The 23,197-nt window shown below is 37.6% G+C and overlaps 1 protein-coding gene across 1 annotated transcript in view; it reads left to right on the top strand.

Annotated features, from left to right (window-relative positions):
• Positions 1–23,197, top strand: part of MDN1 (midasin AAA ATPase 1) — a 109,066-nt gene that overhangs the window by 59,426 nt on the left and 26,443 nt on the right. Inside the window, exons 57-80 of the mRNA XM_026093375.2 lie at positions 88–319; positions 1,393–1,519; positions 2,414–2,584; positions 2,726–2,940; positions 3,037–3,418; positions 3,642–3,751; positions 4,944–5,640; positions 6,171–6,332; positions 7,201–7,474; positions 8,423–8,658; positions 9,311–9,406; positions 9,636–9,730; positions 10,494–10,618; positions 11,797–11,943; positions 12,215–12,324; positions 12,771–12,844; positions 13,078–13,273; positions 14,849–15,008; positions 15,143–15,289; positions 17,183–17,309; positions 18,296–18,401; positions 19,512–19,627; positions 20,896–21,381; positions 21,923–22,149. Of these exons, the coding sequence (XP_025949160.1) occupies positions 88–319; positions 1,393–1,519; positions 2,414–2,584; positions 2,726–2,940; positions 3,037–3,418; positions 3,642–3,751; positions 4,944–5,640; positions 6,171–6,332; positions 7,201–7,474; positions 8,423–8,658; positions 9,311–9,406; positions 9,636–9,730; positions 10,494–10,618; positions 11,797–11,943; positions 12,215–12,324; positions 12,771–12,844; positions 13,078–13,273; positions 14,849–15,008; positions 15,143–15,289; positions 17,183–17,309; positions 18,296–18,401; positions 19,512–19,627; positions 20,896–21,381; positions 21,923–22,149 (4,818 nt within the window). The remainder of the gene's footprint in view (positions 1–87; positions 320–1,392; positions 1,520–2,413; positions 2,585–2,725; positions 2,941–3,036; positions 3,419–3,641; positions 3,752–4,943; positions 5,641–6,170; positions 6,333–7,200; positions 7,475–8,422; positions 8,659–9,310; positions 9,407–9,635; positions 9,731–10,493; positions 10,619–11,796; positions 11,944–12,214; positions 12,325–12,770; positions 12,845–13,077; positions 13,274–14,848; positions 15,009–15,142; positions 15,290–17,182; positions 17,310–18,295; positions 18,402–19,511; positions 19,628–20,895; positions 21,382–21,922; positions 22,150–23,197) is intronic.

Here is a 23,197-nt window from a genome sequence, read left to right as displayed (position 1 = left end):
TCATATAAAAATGAAAAGGATGTGAAATGTTTGCTGACAGAAAGTATAGTACCTGCACTTATGTGCCTTTTGCACCCTGTCAAACAGGTGAACTAAAGAATTTTTTGAAAGCCATACATTCACAACTGACAGCAGAAGGGGTTATACATACTCATTCAGAAGAAATGATTACTCAAGATACCATCTCCAGCCAGTTAGACTCTGCCTTGTTAATCCAGCTCTGCAGTAAAGTTCAGCTGTGGCCTGCAATGGAATTCTTGGGCACACTCTGGCAGTACAAGTTGACAGCAGATTATATAGCTAAGGCTTGTGCAAGAAGGTAACAAGGTTGAAAAGAGAAATCCTATCTTCCTTTCACAAGATTCAGAATTGCTAGCTAAAAATTATGTAAATCCGTGTGTGTGTGTGTGTGTGTGTGTGCACGTGCATGTATGTATGGATATATGTATGTGTTTATATACACATGTGTTTGCATACACACACATGTATGTATATAATTGCCCAAACATTCCTTGTCTGCATGCAGAATTGCACTTGGGCAGTTATAAAATGTTTCAGCAAGAGTTATTTAGTGTTATATTGAATAAGTAGTTTCTTCCATTAAACTGATTTTTATTGATACAAATATAGGAATGTTGATGTCCAAGCCCCTTAAAGTAAAAATGTGAGACTCCAGAAATAGCTTGAACTGTAGAATGGATTATAGTTAAAGGAAGCCTAAAATCTTTTTTTGTTTGTTCATGGCCATGTTGCTGGGCTGCTGAGAAAGATTGAATTAGACCTGATGATGAAGAAAGTACGCTAGCATGCATGCTTCCTTCATGTGCAACAGAAAAAGCCAAGTAAACCACACACATCTAGTTTAAATTAACATTATTAATTTAAATTAAGAAGTTCTAGTTTTGCTTCAAGGGGCCAAGTGTGTTTGACTGATTTGCCATTTCTTAAAGAAAAAAAGCTGTTCATATACAGACTTCAGGGAAAGTAATTTTTTTATACAATGAGGCTCTTAAAATCACTTGATACAGCTTCTCAGATTCAGCAAAGTTCTGATTTTCACAACAGGAACTGTAAAGCTGGAAGGCAGTTTGTCTCTGAACGTTTTGTGTGGTTTTTTTGATCATGTAGTTTATAGCTACAGAAGATGCTGTTTCTTCATCCTTCAGCTGTGAATTTAGATTTTGCCAGCTTTGAGGGATGCAAGTTTTTTGAGTATTATTAGAGTATCTGTTCTTCTCCAATGTTTAAAATATTGTCATTTTAACCTTCTACCCAGTCTTCACTGTTCTTGTGACTCTCCTGTCATTCCTAATTTGTTTTACTATCCAAATGATTTATTGTAGTTGTCTGGCTTCAACATTACTTAAACTATATTTTTGTTTTCTGCTACAGGGAGAACTGCAGTCAAGAACTACGCATGCATTCGGATCTAACTCAGTTTATAGCTTTTGCCCTGAAATTAACACCAGCTGCTTCTCACCAGCTCTCTGGATTATGGCACTTGTTACACCTTACTGAAGTAAGAACAAGCTTTAGTTCTTGCAGATTTTTTCAGAGTTTTCAAAATACATATATCTCTGTAAGGTACTGATTTCCTATGGCTGACAATTATTGTTCTAGTTCTTTTTTTTTTTAATGAGAATGGAAAAGGTTATTAGCTATGAGCATGCAAAAAACTACAATGCTAAACATTTAAAAGTCTAAAATCACATAGTTCTGTATAAACTTATGAACATAGTTGGATACTGTTCTGTTTATCCATCCATAAATTAATGGAAAACAGAAAATTGATTGAATGGCAGGTACCAGCTTGGTTATATCTATTTATTCAGAATAATTTTATGCTGAATAATTTAAAATATTTACCTCTGTTCCTATGCCTCTAAATTGTTTAGGTCTGTGTTGCAAAATAAATAGACTGGTACAGTTTTTATTTGATTATTTGATGTATTTCATTTAGAGCAGTTTAATGCATCAGAAATTCTGGTCAGTTAATATTTAGCTATAGTATGGTGGCAGTTGTGCTCCCATGAAGTTCAGTAAACCAGCAAGTTCTCCCCAGCTTCTTTTGAGCTGAATGTTGGGTGTCTTTTCTGGTTTTGTGTATATTTTAAATTCATGTTAGCGTAAGATGAGGTTGCAGAGAAGAGACTGTATGCTGAAAACTTGCACTGTAAACGCATTGCTTGTTCCACAGACAGAGAAGGAGGTTGAGCCAGTGCAGACATTAGGAAGTGAACTCATGTTCTTGTTGAGAAGAAATGTAAGCAAATGCTATGTGAAACTGAAAAAGACTTTAAGGGGAATCTTGTACTCTCTCTATTGGAAAACAGTATCATGCTCTTTTATTCCTGCTGGTTCTCATTTGCTGCGTATGTATTATCCCTGGTTCTTGTTTTTTCTGTCTCCTTAGATATCCTCTGAAGAAATGTCTGTTCTGTCCTCTCAACTAGTTAGTGCTGCACTAGCATCCTTTTGGAGCAGTACGTTTACCACAGACCCAGATTATTGGTTGACCTGGAGACCACTACCTGCAGCAGAGGAAAAGAACTTTCCTAAGTCCCCTGTGAACTGTTCTATGAAGGTTTGTCTATTCTGACCTAATCAAGTAGCTAGGCTGAAGACTGTTTTACTAAACAACAGCTTTCTAAAACATACAGTAAAACTCTAGCATAGTCAATGCAAGTTGCATCTGAACAATCTAACTCTTAATCTCTTAATTTAGGGCCCAGGTATTTTGACCCGAGCAGTTTTCTCAAAGTGCTTCTTTGAAATTCTAACTAGCAGCAGCAAGACAAGCCAGTGGGATGTGAGTGGACTGCCTGTTCTGTCATCATCCCTTGTGACACTGGGAGAATGGATGGAGAGAGCACAACAGCTTCATGAAGTCACCACAGCATTGTGGACCAACCTAGCTGTCTCTTCAATAGCAGAATTTAGGTATAAAGACCTTCCTTCCACATATGTTATTTAAATGAGGAACGTTATAGAAGCTTGTTTACCGGAGATAAACTTTTTCCATTTCTGTGCCTTCAGATACACAGATTCCAGACTACAAGGAATAATGCTGGGTAGACAAATCTCTGCCCTGGTAGATCTGGTTCCAATAGATATGCAAGATGAATTTTTGGAGTATTGTGATAAACTCTCACTCAAGGATCCTGTTGCATTCGAGTACCTTCTCAAGATACTTAGAAGCATCACTGATCAGGAATTACTTCCTAAGGAAGTCCTTTTTCTCCTGCTTACTTGCTTGCGGCAGTTCTTTGGGGAAGGGCTTAAGGAGCTACCAGAGACAGCTTGGCGAGGAAGCCTCTGGGTGAATATTGGTTTGGTGCAGATCCAGGTGTGGCTTCCACAGACTAGGTTTGATCCAGCTGTGAAAAGAGAATACAAACTCAAGTATGCCAAAGAAGAGGTGAGTGTGGAGTTGATTTGGATTCTACCTCTCTCATATAAAACATCAATGAAATGGAGTTTGTTTATTCTTGGGTAAATCCTGTGAAGATACAGACTTGATATTTAAAGCATGATTTTTAAACTATACAGTTACAACTTCTTTTAATGTCCATGAAGATGATGCACCTGCTGGGTTATCAAAACCAGAACTTCAGAGAAGGATTTATTTTTTCCCTTTTTAGCTGCATCAGCTGGAGTGTGAATGGAAAACAAACGATTTGTCGTCTCAGCTACATACAGGGAAAAGTATTGAAGATGAAGCAATCAGCAACTATATTCATCCCCATCTCAGGTAATATCGCAGACACTTGATTCTTTTTGTTTAGATTGGAAGTTACATCTACAGATGCTCGGGATGGATTTTCTCCATAGCCTTACAATGCTTGTGTTAATCTGTGAAAATAAGTTAAGGCTTGTTGATTTGAAGGTAGTAATTTGCTGGTAAAAAGGTAATAAAGGAAAATACAGAAGCTATTCTGTAGTGGTTTACTTGCAGTAACTAAGGAATTGTCCATACACACTTTCTACTGCTGTAAATACAGCGATTGATACAACACAAGCCCGCAAAATGTGAGTATGTAAATGCTTTTCACCTGAAAGCCATATCTGTGTATGTGGCCCTCCTATCTTGATAAAACTGAAGCTATGCTCAGAGGTGGGAATAAAGTCACACATCTAACATAATTATGGTACTTTCACTAAATTGTGATTAAAAAAAATTATTAACAAACTGAAATGAGATGGATTGCTTATCTGTGACTGTAACTCTTTAAGGTCTCAGCAGAAACCAGTGCTAAATTACAGAGTTCTTAGACCCATCTGTATTTAGTAGAAGTCTGCAAGTGTGTAATTCACCATAAGCTTTTGCCTATGGTGCTGTCGCTGAATTGAGTATCCTACCAATTGGAATACACTGTTGATGCTTAGAATCTGTAGCTATTGGTTTTTAATCTGAGGAACTAGAGTAAGAAATTTTAAATGAATGGGAATTTTGTACAGGTTTTCAGGTGTTCCTTGTGCGTGGAGATAAGTGGGTATTATTTTTAATTTTATGCAATTAATGGAAGTTTCCAGTCTCATTATTTTTATTATTATACATGTAGATTGATCTTCTAGTTCTGTACTATTGCTTAGAAAGAAAGATAGTCATTGAAAGCAAGTTCAGAATTCCTGAGTTTGACTGACTGTTTCCAGTTAATACTGCATTTCCGTTAATGCTCATAGAGCTGTCAGGTCACAAGCAAAAAAAAGCGTAACTGACATTTAATGGAAAAGTGGAAAAAAAAATGAGAAGAGAGGGAGGGAAGGGTGTATGCATGCTATACTGGCGTCACCTTTTTGTTTTGTTTTTTTCTTAATTTGCTGCCTCTTACAAATCAGCAAAGTATTGGTGATGCATCTTCCATTGTATTACTGTGTAGCCTATGAAATACTTACGTTTATTACAATATGCTTCTAAACTGGTCAATGTTATTTCCTAACAGACTGTTGCATGAAAGGATGCAGAGTTTGAAGGAGCAGATAAGCAGTCTTTCCAGGAAAAAAGCATTCAGGCCTCCAGCCCCACCCTATGACTGCTTATATCAGGAAGTTCATCAGTACATCAACAGTATTGCACAGGTTTCTTCAGTGCAAGATCTTTTAGCCCGTCTTCTGCAGTTCGTCCGTGGGGAAAGACCTAAGTCACTCCAGGCAATACAAAACCTGTTAAATGAAGAAGCATCTTGGCAACAGTCGCACCACCGGTTTAGAAGACACTTGGCGGAGGAATATGCTGTATTCCCTGATGCCATCATTCCACTGCAAACTGCAGTCTTACAGTTGCAACATGGCATGAGACTAGTGGCTTCTGAAGCTTGTGCAACGCTCAACAGTTTTGTCTGTCCTGCTGATCTTGCCAACCTCCTCAGTTCTTTGTTGGTGTTTCCTTCTGTTGGCCCCGGCTTCCCCACTTATTTTGCTCATGCAGAAATTTTATGCTCAGTGAATTCAGTTGAGGTCCTTAATGGACTTAAAAAGTTTTCTCTGAAGCACTCTGAAGGAGAGTCTGAGGGAGTACAGAAGCCTTGCCCAACTCTGGAACAGCTGCTAGTGAATGCTTTGTTGCATCTTCGATGCCATGTACTATCTAAAGGAGAGATGGACCAGAAATCTCTGCAGCTTTTTAGGCATCTGTGTCAGGTAACATCTGAACTGTAATGGCCAGAAAATAATTAAAGTAGCATTTTGATTGCTTTTGTAGGATTCTTACACTGAACTACCTGGATAAATGTCAGTACAAAGTTCTTAAAGTTGTCTCCCACCTCTACGCCCCCTCACAGAATTAATAAAAGATTATTAAGCATATTACATTAACTATTTCAGATTTATCAAAGCATAAAATCAAAGCCTCTAATGGTTGTCAAAAATTTTTTTTTTAGAAGAAAAAGAACTTTCTAGTGATTTTTCTGTACAAGAGTTAAGAAAAGAGACTAGAACTTGGAGTGGAATTCTTTATTGCATACTGTTGCCCATGCCCTTTCCTTGTTGGTTTGTTGAAGGGGCAGCTTAATCTTTATTGAAGTTAAATGGCTTTGATTTATACTATTGCAGACCCAAAGCAAGGATTAAAAAGAAAAAGTCAAACAAGATAGATGCTGTCATAGCAATGAGGTATAATGTGGTTTTAAATATTAATTTGTGTAAAAGTGTGCTGCTTTATGTTTCTTCAGGCAATTATAAATGAATGGGATGAACAGGAACGCTGTGCTCAAGAGCAGGAAGCAATGGAAAACACTCTGTACAGATACAGGAGTAAAAGCCATGGAAAAGGACAGAGTGAAGAAGAGGAGGAAGAAAAAGAATTTAGGAGGAGATTTCCTCTTCATGAAAAGGTAACAATAGTACTCTGCAAAGAAACACAAAAATTATGCGTAGAATAGCTCCTGAGAATACACGTTATAAATAAAACAAAATGATAGATGAAACTCTTTTTTTTCCTTCAACCAAAAGGAAAATGTAGGGTAGATCTTGATGTAAAAGGGTATTAGCCATGTATTGTAGCAATAGTTCCTTCTTGTTCATTTTCCCTTCTAGTGTAGAAAGTTTTGGATTTAACTTCTGGATTTAAATTCTGCTGTGGTTCTGCTGAGTAACCCTAAGTTATGTAACTGAATGATGAAGTTATTAGTTATTTATGGTAGAATTCTGAAATTTGACTCATTTAGCAAGTAAGGTCTGCTGAGGTTGTATTATCTGTAAAGAGCGCTACTCTCCTTAACTGAGTAAATGGCTCGAGATACCAGGTTTTCATGTTTAACTGGCCTGCGTTACTGCGTAACTTCCCCAAGCAGTGGCATACAGCATAGAAATCCATGAGCCACTTCTGTGGATCTGCGGGTTGTGGGAAGGTAGAGCTGTAATAGGAAAGAACTGGAAGCAATTGAACAGTGTTGAGGCTGTTTATCAGCAGATATGACTGTGCTGCTGCCTGTTCTGGAAGAGGTTTAGTGGGCAGCAGCACAGAGCTCTCTGTACTGCCCTCTCTTGCCTGCTTTGTTTATGCCCTCAACATAATTGTTCCATTCACTTGTATTCTGTTTCAGATTGACATCTAAACTGTGAGATGGGTAGTGCATTTATATAGTGGCAATTCCAAATCATTAGCACATTGTCTCGATACCCACCTCCTCCCCACGTGTCCTGCCACCAAAAGGTGTTGAAGGAGTTATAATTGACTGTTGTTTATAATGTGATTTGTAGGACTTTGAAGATATCACAGCTCAGGCAAGCTTAGAAGAAAAAATGGAAACTGTAGATGAGTTGGAAGACCAGCTGGAAATTGATAGAGCTCTTCTGTCCAAGAGCTCTATGCAAACAGTAATGATGGTTCATCAACAGTTGTGCTTAAACTTTGCACGATCCCTGTGGTATCAACAGAGTCAGCCTTCACATCAAGCTAAGCATTATTTGAGTACATTTCTTTCCTGCTATCAGACTGGTGCATGTCTGGTGTCGCACTTCTATCCTTTAATTGGTAAGGTTGCTAACATTTCAGATGTTTAGTTCTAGCTCTGTGATGGTTAGTTCCAGATTAATTGTACTGCAAGTCATTAAATGTTTATATGCTATGGAGGAAATGTAGAAAAACACTGTTTTCTTTTTCCAAAGAACTTGTTACATGTTCAGAATTCTCTTGGGATGTTTTGGTCTTTAAAAGTTATTTTATTTTTATTTGATTTGTTAATACTTAACTAACATAGTAAAGTGAATCTACTCTCTCATCCAAAATTTCGAACATTTTCATCTGCATAATCCTGCTGGAGACAGTGGATTTGCAGAAATTTCCCAGAGATAAAATTTTCAATTAGGTTCATAAAGAAATTAATTTTAATGGAGCTTCTGTAGTTTTTAAAAAATGACATGCAGTTTGTTTTTACATTAAACTTTGGCACATTTGGTGTGAAAACCATAATAATGTGCAAGATCTCAGGATTAATATTTTTCATCATTTCTCAAAACAGAACAGTACTTCAGCTCTAATCTAGTAAGTGTGTGTATGGGCAGTTAAGAGGAACGTATAATGCACCAGGCCTGCTGTTTCTACAGTGACTTATTTGTGTGTCCATACTGCAGGTGTAATGTATATGATATATATTTTTTTATATTGGATTACTTTTTCACAGAACCTTGGTAATACTTTTGTAGTAAATCTCCTTGATGTGAATTTATGCGCAGAGGAACCACAGTTGGACCTTGATTTTATTTTTGTACAAAAAGTTGGTAAAATAGAGGATGTAAAGTTTCAGTTTGCCTCTCTTCTTCTGTATTTATTGCTTCTATCTCATTGCTTGTGTGTGGCATATTCATAATACATACCATGATAAGGTTTAAGATAATGCTAGCAGGATACAGGAAAAAATGAATTTTTTCTATTCAACTGAAACAAGAATGAATAGCATGTCTGTCTTTTTTGCCTGCTTAGGTGCTGAAATGAATGATAGTCTTTTGGGAAGCCAACTTCTAGTTAGCACTCTTCTTCACAACACTTTTTTTGAGGAATTGACTTCAGATCTTGTGCTACAGCAAGATGGCCCGTATGACTTTTACCAGCATCCTAATATTCAGCAAGTCCGACAGTGCCAACCTGTACTTGATAATTTTGCTAAAGTAGTAAACAGGTTACTGCAGGAATGGCCTGAGCATCCAGTACTTCTGCAGGTAAAGGCATCTCAAAAAAAGTTTGGGAAAAAACAGTTGTATGCAAACAAGTATTTTAGAGTTGTGTGTATGTGTGTAAATATATGTATAAATACATACACACATGCACACATATATTCACTGAGACATAAATCTGTGTATTAATTACACAGATGTTTTGAAGTGATGCCAGTTTCTTCTTCAGATATATTAGGTATTGTCAGCAGTTTGATTTAGCTATGAAATGCTAAATGGTATTTGTTGCCTACTCTGATCTTACAACTTCAGTCAATCTGCCATGCCTTAAAGATTCTTGAGGTCTTTTCATGTGTGGACTCCTTTTTTTTTTTTTTTTTCCCAGAATGCTGTTGGTTTTTTGTTTTTGTTTTTTTTAATGGTGCTTTAGAAAGGGACATCTTTGGTACTACTTAGCTAGACTCTCCTGCTCTGTTGTATTTCTTAGATTAATGCATAAACCCAGAATTAGCTGGAACTCAGCATTAGGTTGTTTGTGCTCTTTGGTGCAGAGCGCTGGCCTCTACTGAACTTCTAGTGAGCTAAATACTAAAACCAGGAAGCTGTTTTTGAAAAGAAAAGTTCTCATCTCTTGCAGAGGAAGGTTATACTAATCTAAATAAGTTTAACTTTTGCATTTTTATTTTTCATTCTGTAGCTGTTAGTTGTGATGGACAGAATCCAGAGTTTTCCACTCTCTAGTCCTCTCTCGAAGTTCCTGAATGGCTTAGAAATTCTTCTTGCAAAGGCACAGGTATGTAGGGGGATAAGGGAAACTGTTTTAGTTTCTCTTTTATGGTTCCTTATTTTAATTGGTACCATGATAAAAACAATTGAAAGATGTCTGTGTGCAAGGATTTGGGGAAGTGAACTTGTTTCATGCTCTAAGTTTAAGTGATAGGAAAATGCTCCAGAGACCTAAATGAGTCTTGTCATGCAAAGATTAATTTCTTTATAAAGGAGAACTTTTTTTTTCCCCCCAGGACTGGGAGGAAAACGCTAGTCGAGCTTTGTCCTTGAGGAAACATCTTGATTTGGTCACACAGCTGATTATCCAGTGGCGTAGACTGGAGCTGAAGTAAGAACTGTCCTTCCCTATAGTATCTAAGAAATGGCAGTAGGCTTCTGTTTCCATAGAGATGCATTGCAACACCTTATTTGCCTATATTGCCTTAACTGTGGAACATGTTTCCTTTGTGTGGATACTTATGATAGTAGTGGTGGTTGGCAGGGGATGGGGGACCCAAAAAGCTAAAGGAATACCGGCACTAGCTCACAATAAGCATGTCTGTTCTAGTATTGTCTTTCCTGGTGACCATATGTGGATGCTTCAGAAGGAGTAGAATCAGGACAAATGTCTACACTATTTCACCCTAATATTTTCCCAGCTTTCTTCTGTTTTCATCTTAGGGGTTTGTGAACCTGTAGTGGTTTGTCTGTTTAATAACCCCATTAGATTTCCCTTAAAAATGGTTGCCCAGTCTCCTGCTAAGACCATGTAAAATTTTCATATCCACAGTATGTCTTGATCAGGAATTCCACAAGTCCACCTCACATTTTGTGAAAAGAGACTCTTTTTGCTTGCTTTAAACCTGGCTCTCTCTGGTTTTGTTTGACAGTCCCTAGTTTGTGTATTTTTTCCCCTATATATGATAGTGGCAAAGCAGTGATCTTCAATAGTTGGTTGTATATGTTATGCATATGTATATATGGTTTCATCCTGCAAAATTTTCCTTCGGTTTAGTGGAAACTGAGAATAAAGTTGATGTTGTTTTTGAGACCAAACTGCCAACAGTTTTGATTTCTGTTTGTTTGTTTGTTTGTCCCCACCTTGCTTCCAGTTGCTGGTCAGTAAGTCTGGACAACATTATGAAGCAGCATGTAGAGAAATCCACAAAGCACTGGTTCTCAATCTATCAGATGATTGAGAAGTATGTGCAAGAACAAACAGAGGGAAATGAAGAAGGTAAGTGCTGTCCTTCTATAAACCTCCAGCAATTTCTAAGGATGCATAATTAAGGACTTTAAAAATGCTGGAGTTAAAGGATGCATTTACAGGAGTCATTCTTGTCCTCTTTGTGAAAGCCCTATGATAAATTCCATGATAGTATAAAATCTTCTAGACAGTGTGTACTTTACTTGGTATTTATTTCTGAAACCATGTATGTGTCTCATGGGGCTAACATAGGTAGTGTAAAGAAAAGAAGATGCCTGTAAAAGGTACCTGAAAGGAAGAACTGGTTGCTGTGCATCATGCATATAGATACTATTTTAAACTGAGGTTTGAAAGGGAGGAAGCCTCTGTCTACAGCTGGAAAAAGCACCTCGCCTTTTTCTTACTGCGTGCAGCAGAGTTCATATCCTAGCTGAACTTTTTTCAGCATTCTGAATAAAGTATAAACAATCCTTATGGTGTGTATGCTTTTGGTACCTACCTTGCCTAACAAATCTGTCTGCAGCTGTTCAAGTTACAGTCTTGGAGGGGGGAAATGTTCTCCATACCTGGCCCCCAAAATTTTTGTAAAATTGTGAAGATGAAAGAAACGTCCTCTGGGAGGAGGCAGAGCTCTTCCAATCTCATGAGTAGTAATTCAATGTACTTGTCAAGCCTCAGATTCTTGGGGTTTTTTTTACATCTTGGTAGAGAAGCATGTCTTCTCCTATAGGTAAATTCTAAAGACACTATCTTCTCTACCAGATTCTTCTGAGATGTATTTCTTCCTCGATGATTACGAGGAATTACGCAACTGGCAGTGGCTAATTTGTGCTCATCATGGCTGAAAAAGCCATTCATTCATAGAAAATAGCAAATATTCTTGAATGCTCGATGCAGTGTCAAATTGTTCAGGTAGCTGGCCTCAGGCAGCATCTTGTTACTGCCTCTCTTGTCCTCTCTTCTTTTTCTCAGTATGTTGTTTGCTGTCTTTTTTCCTTATTTTAAAATTAGAATCCCCCCCGCTTTTTTTTTTTTTCCCCTTCTTCTTTGTATAGGAAGTTTCTTAGTTTCTTTTGAACTTTGCCTAATAGAGACCTGGTATTGAGCTGGAAGTTTACAAAGGTTATAACAGTCAGCAATTTTCATGTGGAGTTTTGTTTTGTTTTTTCCTCCCCTCTTTCCGTATAAATTTTTGGTGAAATGATCAGAAACTGAGCAGATGAGTCTAAAAGTGGTGGTCAGCACACTACAGGCTTTCATTGAAGGATCTACGCTGGGAGAGTTTCATGCACGGCTTCAGGCACTGCTGGTTTTCCACTGCCATGTCCTGCTGATGCCTCAGGTAGCAGGAAAAGGTAAGTTGTTACCATTACGTGTGTTAAGTCGTGTTTACAAGACCTGGTCATCAGACATTCCAGACTTTACAAGCACATCATTAAGAGCTTGTAAGTGCAATCTAAGCTTATACTCCTTTCACTGTTTCCTTCAAGAATACTGTTGGTTTGTTTGCCGCATCCCTCGATACAGCTAAGCTTTATGATTGCAATCAGACTGGTTTTGTTTCTGTTGTTAATACTGAAGAATATCCTGTTTCAAAAGAAGCTTGTTATTGTCTGTCCCTTGCAGATGTCCTGTGCAGCATCCTGTGGAATCTGCACAATTATTATAAGCAGTTTTCAGAGTGTGTTGAGGCCAGAATCACTGAGCTGCGTCAACCTATAGAAAAGGAACTTAAGGTAAAAGAAAATTTTACTCAGACAGTGTATTTAACTGCTCCAGTGTTTGTCAGATCAGTTCGAGTTTGAATTTGTAGATACCCTGAAATCCCTGTGGTACTTCATATTTTCCTTGGGAAATAAATGTTTTTGAGATTGGGTAGAAGCCTTTAATGTTCCATCAGTCCCATTCAGCCAGAGAGGTTTCTACCATATAGTGAAGCCCATTTGGATTTCACAACATTCTGCTGTGCAGCAGCTTTAGCACAAGCATGTTTTAGCACACATAAACACATTATTAATAGGAAAAAGGTGACTTATGCAATCATTTCCTCTCTAACTAAATTGAAGGCCTTACATTTTAAGACAGTCATCATAGGTCATCAGCTTTAAAGATCATATTTTATATGCAAATACCCCATTGTATTTGTATAAGTAATTCCATTGATTATTTCTTTCCTTAATAGGAATTTGTGAAAATTTCAAAGTGGAATGATGTCAGCTTCTGGGCCATAAAACAATCAGTTGAAAAAACACACAGGTAACCCAAAGCTTGGAAGTAAGGTGCCATTTGGGGGACTGATAAATGGCCATATTTGTATGTGTGACTATATTTCTACCTTCCTGCTAGATGATTTCTCCATGATGTTTGGTTTAAAATGCTAGAATATTTCTTATACCTGTCACACAGTGGAACCATATTTATTTTGAGCAGCTGGAGGATTTCAAAGATTAGAATGCTTTATAACCGTTTTGTTTTTCTTTGGTAATTAGGACCCTCTTTAAATTCATGAAGAAATTTGAAGTTGTTCTGAGTGAGCCATGTCAACCTGCCTTGGTGGAAAGTGGTAAGGAAGGGCAGCTGGACTGCTTGCAAAAGCAGGAAGAATCTGAGAACACAGAGACCAAAGTTCAGAGGCTAAGCAACACAATAAGAAAAACTCTGTGTGCTAGAACAGATGCTGACAAGGTGACTTTATTCTTTACTCTAAATGTAGGAAGGATGTTTTTTGTATTCTTGTGTATATGTTGCTTTTCACTAATTTATTCAGAAGAACTTTATATAATGTCGAATCTGATTGTCAACTGATTTGTTCAGTGCTATGAAGTGCCACAAGTGGGTGGATGTGCAATGTAGAAAGACAAACATGTTCAGTATCACCTTGTCACAATATCTACCCTCTAATGTAGGGATTATAACAGTTGCATATTTTGTCTCCAAGTTACTCGAGTATTGTCTGCAACAACTTGCTAGTTCCCCAACTAGTGCAAAAATAATGTGTAGGAGTAGAACTCAGTGTTGCCTTTTTTACTTAAAGAAACATTTTCTGCTGTTAAGGGAGAATTTTGACCCAAAATTATAATCTTGAGCATCTTTGATTTCAGCTACTGATTCTTTTAAACAGGGACGCAGACAAATGATCATATATCTGTAATATTTGTGCATATGTGAGCACTGATTAAATATAAAATACTTTGACCTTGAATTCTTAAAGGGGAATACACTGCTTTGTCATAAATTTGCTGTGAGCTGAAAGCATATGTATGTGAATAGTTGCTTTATTAGCTGATACGTGATAACTCTTACTGCACAGTGCCTTGTTCAGTGTGCCTATAATAAAGTTGTCCAGCTCAGAGAGGAAGTTAGTTAATTTTATTCTTGAAATAGATTCACACCCATCCCACATGTTCACACCCATCGGTTTTTAATAATAAGATGTGAGAAGCCAGTCGGAACTCCTCAGGATTTTGTTGGGGGTGGGATGCTCAGTTACTCCTATCTGGCAGATTCCAGGGCTTTGTTCACTTTCTTCGTACCAGAAGGGTGGTTTGTCTTGCTCTTGGCCTGTGACAGTCATAAGGACAGAGTGAGGACGCAGAAATCTGGCAATTATTTATTTATTTATTTAACTTGGCAGCCTCTCCCCTCCCCAGTCCCGTAACCTGTTACTGATAATTAACACGGTTGCTCATTTCCCCTGTTTAATGAACAAAGACATTATGAAACTACAAGAAGACATATAAAAACTTTGAATTGAACAGTCCCTACTGAATAACTTCAAACATGCCAGAGGATCATTTCCATCATTTAATCATTTCTATTTGCATACCTTTTTCATTGTTCTTTAGCAGGGCAATTAAATTTGGGTCTAATAGGGAGTTAGTGGTGTTCTTATGTTACACCCTGAGGGTGTTTGTGATTTATGTTAGTGTAACTGTCTTTGGACTGGGAAGGTTGAGGAAGCTGATCTGAAGCAGTGAAAGAGGTCATGACAAACAGCTAAGAGAGTAGGACTGTAGCATCTTCCATTTATTTGGCTGTTTTCAGCATTAATGTATACCCGACAAGCATTGACTGATTTTCCTCAGGTGTTGGTCCTGAACTGTGCTGAGGAGCACATGATCATGTTTTTAGGTTTCAGATGGATGAACAATTTTGCTCTTGTTTTTGCAGCAACTTTCCATTGACTTAATTGAGGCTGTCTTACGTGTCCATTACACATGTATGTGTATATAATCAGATTGTTTCTTTAATTTTTCTCAGAGGGCACTCCCAGAAGAATGCCAGGATGGGATTATATTTCATGCAGAATCTCTTCAGTATCGTCTGCCTAAACTTACAAAGAAAATGAAGAAAATGTGTGCGACAGTTATGGAAAATAATTCATTTTTAAATCTGCTGGAAAGTCTTGACCAGTTCACAGGTTGAGTATTGTTATGATTTCCATACTATAATTGACCTCTGTAACATGAATTAAAATGGAACAGATAAGGAGGAAGTTTACATATAGATACACAGATCCCTTCACAGACCATCTTTCCCTTTTCTTCCTTACAGGTGATATCATTGTTTCTGTAGTTGAACTGCAGAATTTAACATTTAATCAGGCAGCAGATAAGGAGAAGCAGAAGTCAGAGGCCAAGCATATTCAGATGCAGAAGCAACGGGCTTTGTCAGATCTCTTTAAAAGCCTTGCTAAAACAGGTGGGTTTTCAATTAAAATATACTTAGTTTAAAAATTCAAAGATCTTAAGCATTTTACATTTTTGCTCTTATATGTAAATATACCATAATATTATGTTCTTGAAGTCATTGAGCTATCAATACGTAGTAATACCTAAGTCTCTATTTCCTTTCTTCTCTTGACTATGAGAGCTGACATGTTTGCCCTTCTCTTCCTCTTCCACAGCATTATATGTAAAGCAGTTGCTTTTCTGAAGCAGCAATCTATAGTATCTCCAGTCAGAAGTCACTGTGCACCTCTTAGAAACAAGAGCAAAGCTGATTATCTTGTACTCATTCCCCAATCCAGAACTGAAATGAAATCTGCTTCTTTGCTTGAGAGCCCATCCCTCAGTTGGCAAATTGGCAGAGTTCAAATTGGTGGAGATGCTATTGATCCATAGAGACTGAGAGGCCTGTTGATGGGAATCATTGGAGGCATGCTGGTCAGCAGTCCAGTCCCCCTTGCTGCCCTTGCTAGTCCTAAGATGAAGGATCTACCCAAGCTATTAGTTTTCTTTTCCTTTGTTGTTATGTTAAATTATTTACCAATTGTTTAGTCACTGAACAGTTCAGAAACCAGAAAAAGTATGCAATCTCTATATATAAATAGCTGCCTGACAGAGCTCTGCCAAGTCTTAGCTAGAAGCAGAGCTAAACATAACTTTGCCAATTTTTTTTTTTTAATTCTGCCATTTTCATGCTTCCCTTTGAAGCCACAGCTTCTGGCCTCAAGTGATTCTGATAAACTCAAAAAAATGAAAGAAAAGTGTTGTGTAAATTACATTTCTCTCTCTCGTGGTTGCAGAAAGAGGTTGAAAACATGCACTTAAGGGTTCCAAGAAGAATGCATGATTTTAATAACAAATTAACTCAAGTGGGTTGTGTCATAGCACCTGAGAAGTAATTAAAATAAAATCATTCCAAATGCTTTGTGGGAGAAAGTTTTAAATTGTCATTTTTAGTGTGTATAGTTTGTATTACTAAACTAATTGATATGTGTACTGAGTAGGTAGTTTCTGGAATATTAAGGTTCTTCTAATTTAGACTGCAAACACAGGTGAATATAAGTGGGAGGTTTCCAGTGCATACACTTTTCCTGTGTTTGTTAGTGGTTGCATTTTTACACCCACTGGTGAAAAAGGATGTCTGACAAGGATTGCTACTCCATGAAGTTTATGCTGGAGGAAGGATATACTGCAATGATTAAATTAGACATTGGTCTTGAATTCTTTATTGAGCTGTGCCTTTGATTTCAGGTGACACCTTTAGCTTCCTAATTCATCAGCCATTCCATATCTAAAAGTGGGGTGGTGATCCCTTAACTCAGTTTTCGTAAGAGACCAGGATAATGAATGGAAAAGGGTTATTCTTAAGACTCATTCTCCATCCCATTTGGGAGAAATGGCAACATATATATAGATATGATAGGTAACTAACGAGTGTTTGTTACGTTCTCCACTTTCCTTCAGGATACTTTAAAATGAGCGTTTTAATTGTTTTGGGAGAAATCACCACATTTAATTCAGTTTTGAAAATAGCTGAGATAGTAGCCTGAGGACTGAGCTATAAAAAGTATATAGCTGTAACTTTCTCTTCGGTTTTGTTTCACGCTGTAGCGTTTGCCTTTTAGGTTCAGGCTTTGGGGTTTTTTGTGCCGCTACCACCAACCTGTTTTATCCCCACATGCCTATGTTTATTTGTGTTATTTCAGTTGTGGTTATGTGTTCTTCCATTAGGGAATTATGAAATGTTCAAGTGGTTGTCAAGATCAGAAACCCTAGCAGCTTTCATATTTTAATACCTGTTATTGGTGTCATTTTTCATACAAAAGAATGAGGGCATACAAAGATGTGTGTTCAAATGTCATTCCAGGTTTGTCATACCGGAAAGGTCTGTCTTGTTCCCGTTCAAAAGACTATCATGAAATACTCTGCCTGCTTCCGCTGGACTTGCATAGTGCATTAACTGTAGTAAATTGCACACATGAAGTGGATGCCACGTATGTACACAGCACTTCTAACCTTTAGATTGTATAAACTGCAGCTGTAATTCACAGAATTAATTGCATGTGGATTTAGATTGGCGTTTCTGGACCTGAAGTCATTTAGGGTTTTAAAGATATCTGTAGGGTTTGGGGGGAGGTTCCTGGTTTTGGGGTGTTTTGCTGGCTTGGCGCAGTCTTGGGAGCTTTTGGGTTTGGGGGTTTGGATTTCGGGGGTTTTTGGAGGGTCTTGGTTTTGGGTTGGGAGGGTTGAGGTTTGAATGGTTTTAGGGGGTTGGGCAGTTGTGGGGGTTTTTTTGGTTTTTGTTTTTGTTTTTTAAACTGCACTTTTGACAACTCCAAGAACTCCCAACTCTGCTTGGGAAGCTTTGCTAACATCATATTAGAGTGTAGACTGTTAACAATTGCATTAAAGATGAGCTGTAATTTGCCGGGATTATTTAGTCAGTTTTTCTATCTTCATCATTGGCTAATGGAGTATTTCAGGAGAACATACATAGTAGACTTCAAAGTAGGTATTTATGGAGTAACCTGCATATAACAAAGACGTTCTTTCAAATGTTTCTGTAGTGTTTTTCAGGCAATAGGTAATTTTATATCATTGAGACATGCTGATTACTGATCTTTTCAGATGTAAGGGTTTAGCTTGTGTCTTCATCCAGCCCAAAACAAAGACTTCCCTATTGGACTGGATTTAGCTGCATGAAAAATTTACTACTTAAGTGCTAAATGATATTAGATGGTAAAAATTCTGGTACTGTTGCTGCACTAAGTTTCCATAGGATTTATTAAAAAATTTAAGTGTTTTCTTATGGCTAGAATACTTCTCTAGTACTCTAGGGAAAATAAGGAATTACAAGACCATTGTGTCTGCAAAATAAAAAGATTATAGGAAATTTCTCAGAGTTTGAAGAGCTAGCCTGGTGTTTCCAGTGTTTTAAGATACTGAAGTTATGTACCTTTCTATTATCAAACTTTGTCAGGTTGCTGACAGAGATCTCATCTGCCTGGGACGGATGCCAAAAGTACTTCTATCGGTCACTTGCACGCCACTCTAGGCTTCAGACAGCACTGTTAGCACCTGCCAAGGTAAACCATCAAGCTAAAGCCTGAAATCCTACTTACATTAATTTTATTTTATCACTTTGAATTGGGATTTTCCAACAGTAAAAGAGTAACATGAGAACACTGTTTTCCATAATGTAATACAAAATATTTCGGGGACAACTCTTAAGAACAGCAGTTCAAAACCTGTCATTTTAGCATTTTAATTTAGAGAGCTAGGTTAATAACTTGTGCAATGACTAATATCTTTCATCTCAACAGATCCCAAATTACTGCTTTGTGTGTGAAGGAAACCCATAAAATGCTGAATTGATGAATGTTAGACAAACAAAATCTGGATTAGTTCAGAGTTGTGAAAAATCCTTTGAGAGTTATAATTGAACATAGCTGGAGCCTAAGTTCAGCAGGAAAAATACTTGTAATTCCATACTTGAAAACTGGTCTAAAATCAGTAGGGGGAACAAATGAATTCTGACAAATCAGTATTACTTTTTCAGTACTCTAGAAAAACAAGGATCTCATTCAGATGATCTTCCTGTCATTAAACTTGACTGCTTTTTTTTTTTTTTTAATAACATGATCCTGACAGATGTCACAGCTGATAACAGCATAAATAACTGGACACAGATGTAATCAGTTTTGTTAACTGCTGTGAACATGTGTTCTAAGTTTTAGTTCAGAATCCTTTCAACAAAAAGGCATGAAAGTAATTGTCAATAAATCTAGAAAAATTAATTGTGGAAGAGATTTTTAGCAGCAGGCATACATGTGAAAACTTAAGCTAACACATCGTCTCTGGTTTTTAATTATAATTTTGTAAGATAGGTTTATTTCTTGGAATTAAATTCACAGAAACGATTGCTGCATTGAGGTGCAAGTTAATATGATTGTCACGGAAGCTACTTGAAAATCAAATTTGCATGCAATTTATTTGAAAGATAGGGGATGCAGAGAAATGATGGCAGTGGAGATTACAACTGTACTTTTTTGTCTACATTTTAAGACTTGCTCACTTAAACCATGACTTTCCAGTCTGCTCAGTGAAATGAAATGGAGGCATGAAGAACATTGATGTCACTTGGTCTGCTTATTTCATTTAACTGTTCCCTTCCCTTTCTCCATATTTTTCTTCAGGACATTGGACTAGGTAGCACTGAACGATGCAAAGGATTCACTGCACACCTCATGAAGATGCTTGTCGCACAGAGAAGATCTCTTACTGCCTTGACAGAACAATGGATCATACTAAGGTATTTTTGCATTTCATTATTACAGTCTTATTTTAGAAGTTGGAAAGGAGTTTGGCAGTAAGCAATTCAATTTAAGAAAGGTGGAAAATGATAAAGTAGCAGGAATTCAAATCCTATCCCCCCTCCCCCCCAGAAAAGAAAAAATTGTTTTTAGGTATCATTTATCCTATCATTGCAGCCAGTATTCTGGAATAAAAAATAATAGGGGAAAAATGTTAGGCACATCTGAAGACCATGAAGTAATTACTGTAGTTAATTACACAGTTAAACCTTTAAACTGTCGGACCTCTCCCATTTGGCATTGGGAGAGCTGTGTTATTATATAAGTTAATTTTGGCCTTGTTCAAGTTTGGTTTAATTTGGAGCAAATAGATAACCTGGTTGGCACTTGAAGTCAAACAAGAAACCTTAACACTTTATGAAGGAAAATTCTGAAAGGGTTTGAGTTGTGTGTGTTTGTGTGTGGGTGGTTGTGTGTGTGTTTGTTTATTTGTTTGTTTGTTTGTTTTTTTAACTGTAGAGACATATTAGACTTGTATTGAAAAGGAAAAGTATATAATAAATCTTTCTTACTTGATGTGATTTTTCATTCTGTTGCTTATCTGTTTCACTGTCAGCTCCATTGTTCTGCTGTATATTTGTGCTGCTTGCTGAAATAAACCATAAAACTTACTGAGGTTGCATCAGTTGATTTTGATTGGAGATTCATTGTGTAAAATTTATATTATAACCGGAATGTTTAAAAAAAAAAAAAAACACCTTACAGTTGCAGGAATATTAAAAGTGCTATGACACTTAGTTGCATTGCTGTGACTTTTATTGCACATCAGATTCATCCAATCATTTGTCATACACTGTCTGCTATACAGCATTTGGAAAATGATTGTCTCTTAGAATCCAATTTGTTTGTATAATGCAGGAAAATGAACAGTATTTGCATATTGGACCAGGAGTCTAAGGATTATTTGAAAGGATTGTGTTGATTCTGAGAAATCTCACTAAATCCAGTTCTCAGGATGTCTCAAACTTACACAATGGACAGAAAAGTTAAATTAGATAAAACCTTCTCTTCTTAAAATAAATAAATAAAAAGCTATTCCAATGTCTTATGTGCTGACTTTTCCAGAAGAAGTTTGACTTCCACTGGGTTCATATAATCAAGAGTTTTTATGGACTTACTCTCAAGGTTGAGCTTTGAAAAGGGAGGTATGATGTAAATCTCAATAATTAGATTTATGTAACTTTTTTCCTTCTTTGTTCCTAACCAGGAACCTCCTGAGTTGTATACAAGAGATAGATTCCAGGTTGACTGCTGACAGAGAATACAGTGTAGCATTTCCTCCTCAAGACAATTTTCAACAGTGGACTGACAGGCTGCAGCAACTTTCCATGCAATGTGTGATGGTTCTTGAGGAGCTCTCTTGGTTTATACAATGCTGCCCAAAAGAACAGTCGATGAAGTGTAGTGATAATGAAAGGACAGAGGGCGAAACAAACATTCTTCAGAGTACAGGAACTGAGCAGACCTTGGGAAATAATCTTATGGGAATACCTGACCTAATTCCCTCAGAGCTAAAATACCCATCTCCAGTAGCAATAGAACAACTGCCTCCCGGATGCAGAATGCAACATAAGGATCAGTTATGGCTGCAGCTAGCTACAAAATTGAATACAATGCTGGCAAACGTGAAAGCAATGAAAGCAGATGTGGACAAAATAAGGCAACAGTCATGTGAGACCTTATTTTATTCCTGGTGAGTTCTGTCCACATGTAAAACTGAATTTCTGTACACTGTATGTTCACTTAAGATGTGTAAAGTTATCTTGAAAATGTTTGCCTATATGTATCATAAAAGGTATCGTTTGGATGCTCTTAAAACTTGTTTCTGTTTATTTTCTTTTCAAAATGCAGTCTGGCTTTTCAACAAACACGTGTCTCTTCCCCCACCGCACTGACACATCGGACAAAAATTGGTCCGTCTTAGCTTCTCAGTTTTTGTTTTTAGTCTCCTGGGATTTTATTCTTGTAGCTTCTTATTTATTTAATTAGATAATGATGAGAATTTCAAATGTAAAAATCCTAGGGTTGGGGGGGTTTTTTTGTTTTTTTTTTTTTAAGGCCTGTAGCTTGTAAAGACCAAAAAGTACTTGCCCCTTTTCACTTAACACTCACGCTGTTTGAAGTTGACTGAAAGTGGCACTTGTGCTTGTTGTAAAAGCTTTTATTTGAGAAGTTCCAGATGAAGATCTTAAGTGTACATTCTTCTCTCAGTATTTTGGTATTTCTTGTTACAGGAGAGATTTTGAGGTTTGCACATCAGCTTTGAGTTGTTTGCTGGAAGTCTCAACTCAGTTACAGAGCATTGAGTCTCTATTTCTTCCAAATGGGGAAGGCAGGCAAGCTGCAAATCGGATGGCATTAATCAAGAGCTTAAAGTATATCCAAGAGGAAGTTAGTAGTACATCTGCAGACTTCGCAGCCTGGAGAACGCAGCTTCTTGGTTCTGTGTCAAATTTTGGTGGTAAGGACGATCCTTCTTTTCCAATTTTGTAATTTAAAAAAGAATGTAAAGAATTCATTAGCTTGGTTAGTGCAGAAGATACGCTCCATATTAAATCAGATGTCCAAAAACACTTGAGATGAGATTCAAATTTGCCAAGTTTAGTCCAAACTTAAGTTGTGCCATGTGGCGGTCTGATTCACGGACTCCGATGTGCTGGATCAGAATCAACTTTATTCAAGCAAGCAAGCCCTATATATAAGCTCTAGCCCGGATTGGTACTTTCCCGAAGGTCAAGTTCCCATCATCACTCCTTCTCATCCCATGCGGCTACTACCTTATCTATATACTGCTATTTATTCCTCCCAAGGCTTTCGGCTCCTTAACTCTATCTTGTCCAATCCCTCACTGTCTGCCCCTACATCTCCCCCTTTTTTATTTTCTAAGCTAAATATTGCCAGTGCAGTGTGTATTTGTACAGCAAGTACTTGATGCAAAGCCCTTCGAGTCGTTCTCTGCATAAGGCTTATTAAGCAGGGGAGATGGATAGCAGGGGCTAGAAATCTTAGCAAGATTACCAGTCCCCACGTCAGTACCTTCTTAACCCACGACTCCAAACCTAACGTCCAGCCCTATCCCTCAAAAGGGTTCCACTCTGATTCTATCTACAACTTACCAGTAAGGTCGCGTAGTCGTGGTAAGCTTTTATGAATCGATATTGACCCTGCCCGAGGCAGGCAGATATTGCCAGAAAATGTCCTGACATGGGCTCATCTTAACTGGCTCTCAGTCCTCATTTGGTGTTTCAAGGGATGCGTCAACAGGTCAAATCAGCCGTGCAGGCATCCAACAAGGCCCTGTTACCTGTAGAGAGACAAGCATAACCTTTCCCCCATGTTATTAAGTCTACTGGTTCACTCCATTAACCTGTTTCCAGGTTCTTGTAGTGAACCCGAGGCTGTTCTTGCCATGTAGGGCATGAGAAATGCTTGTTAACTGCACTTTGGTCCGTATAACGGTTTAAGAGGTTGAGAACATATAAGGCTTTCCACAGCTGCTCTTGTAGGGA

Source organism: Dromaius novaehollandiae, chromosome 3, assembly GCF_036370855.1.
Source record: "Dromaius novaehollandiae isolate bDroNov1 chromosome 3, bDroNov1.hap1, whole genome shotgun sequence".
NCBI classification, from domain to species: Eukaryota; Metazoa; Chordata; class Aves; order Casuariiformes; family Dromaiidae; genus Dromaius; species Dromaius novaehollandiae.
The sequence above is the reverse complement of the archived record's forward strand: the minus strand, read 5'-3'. Positions and strand labels throughout refer to the sequence as shown.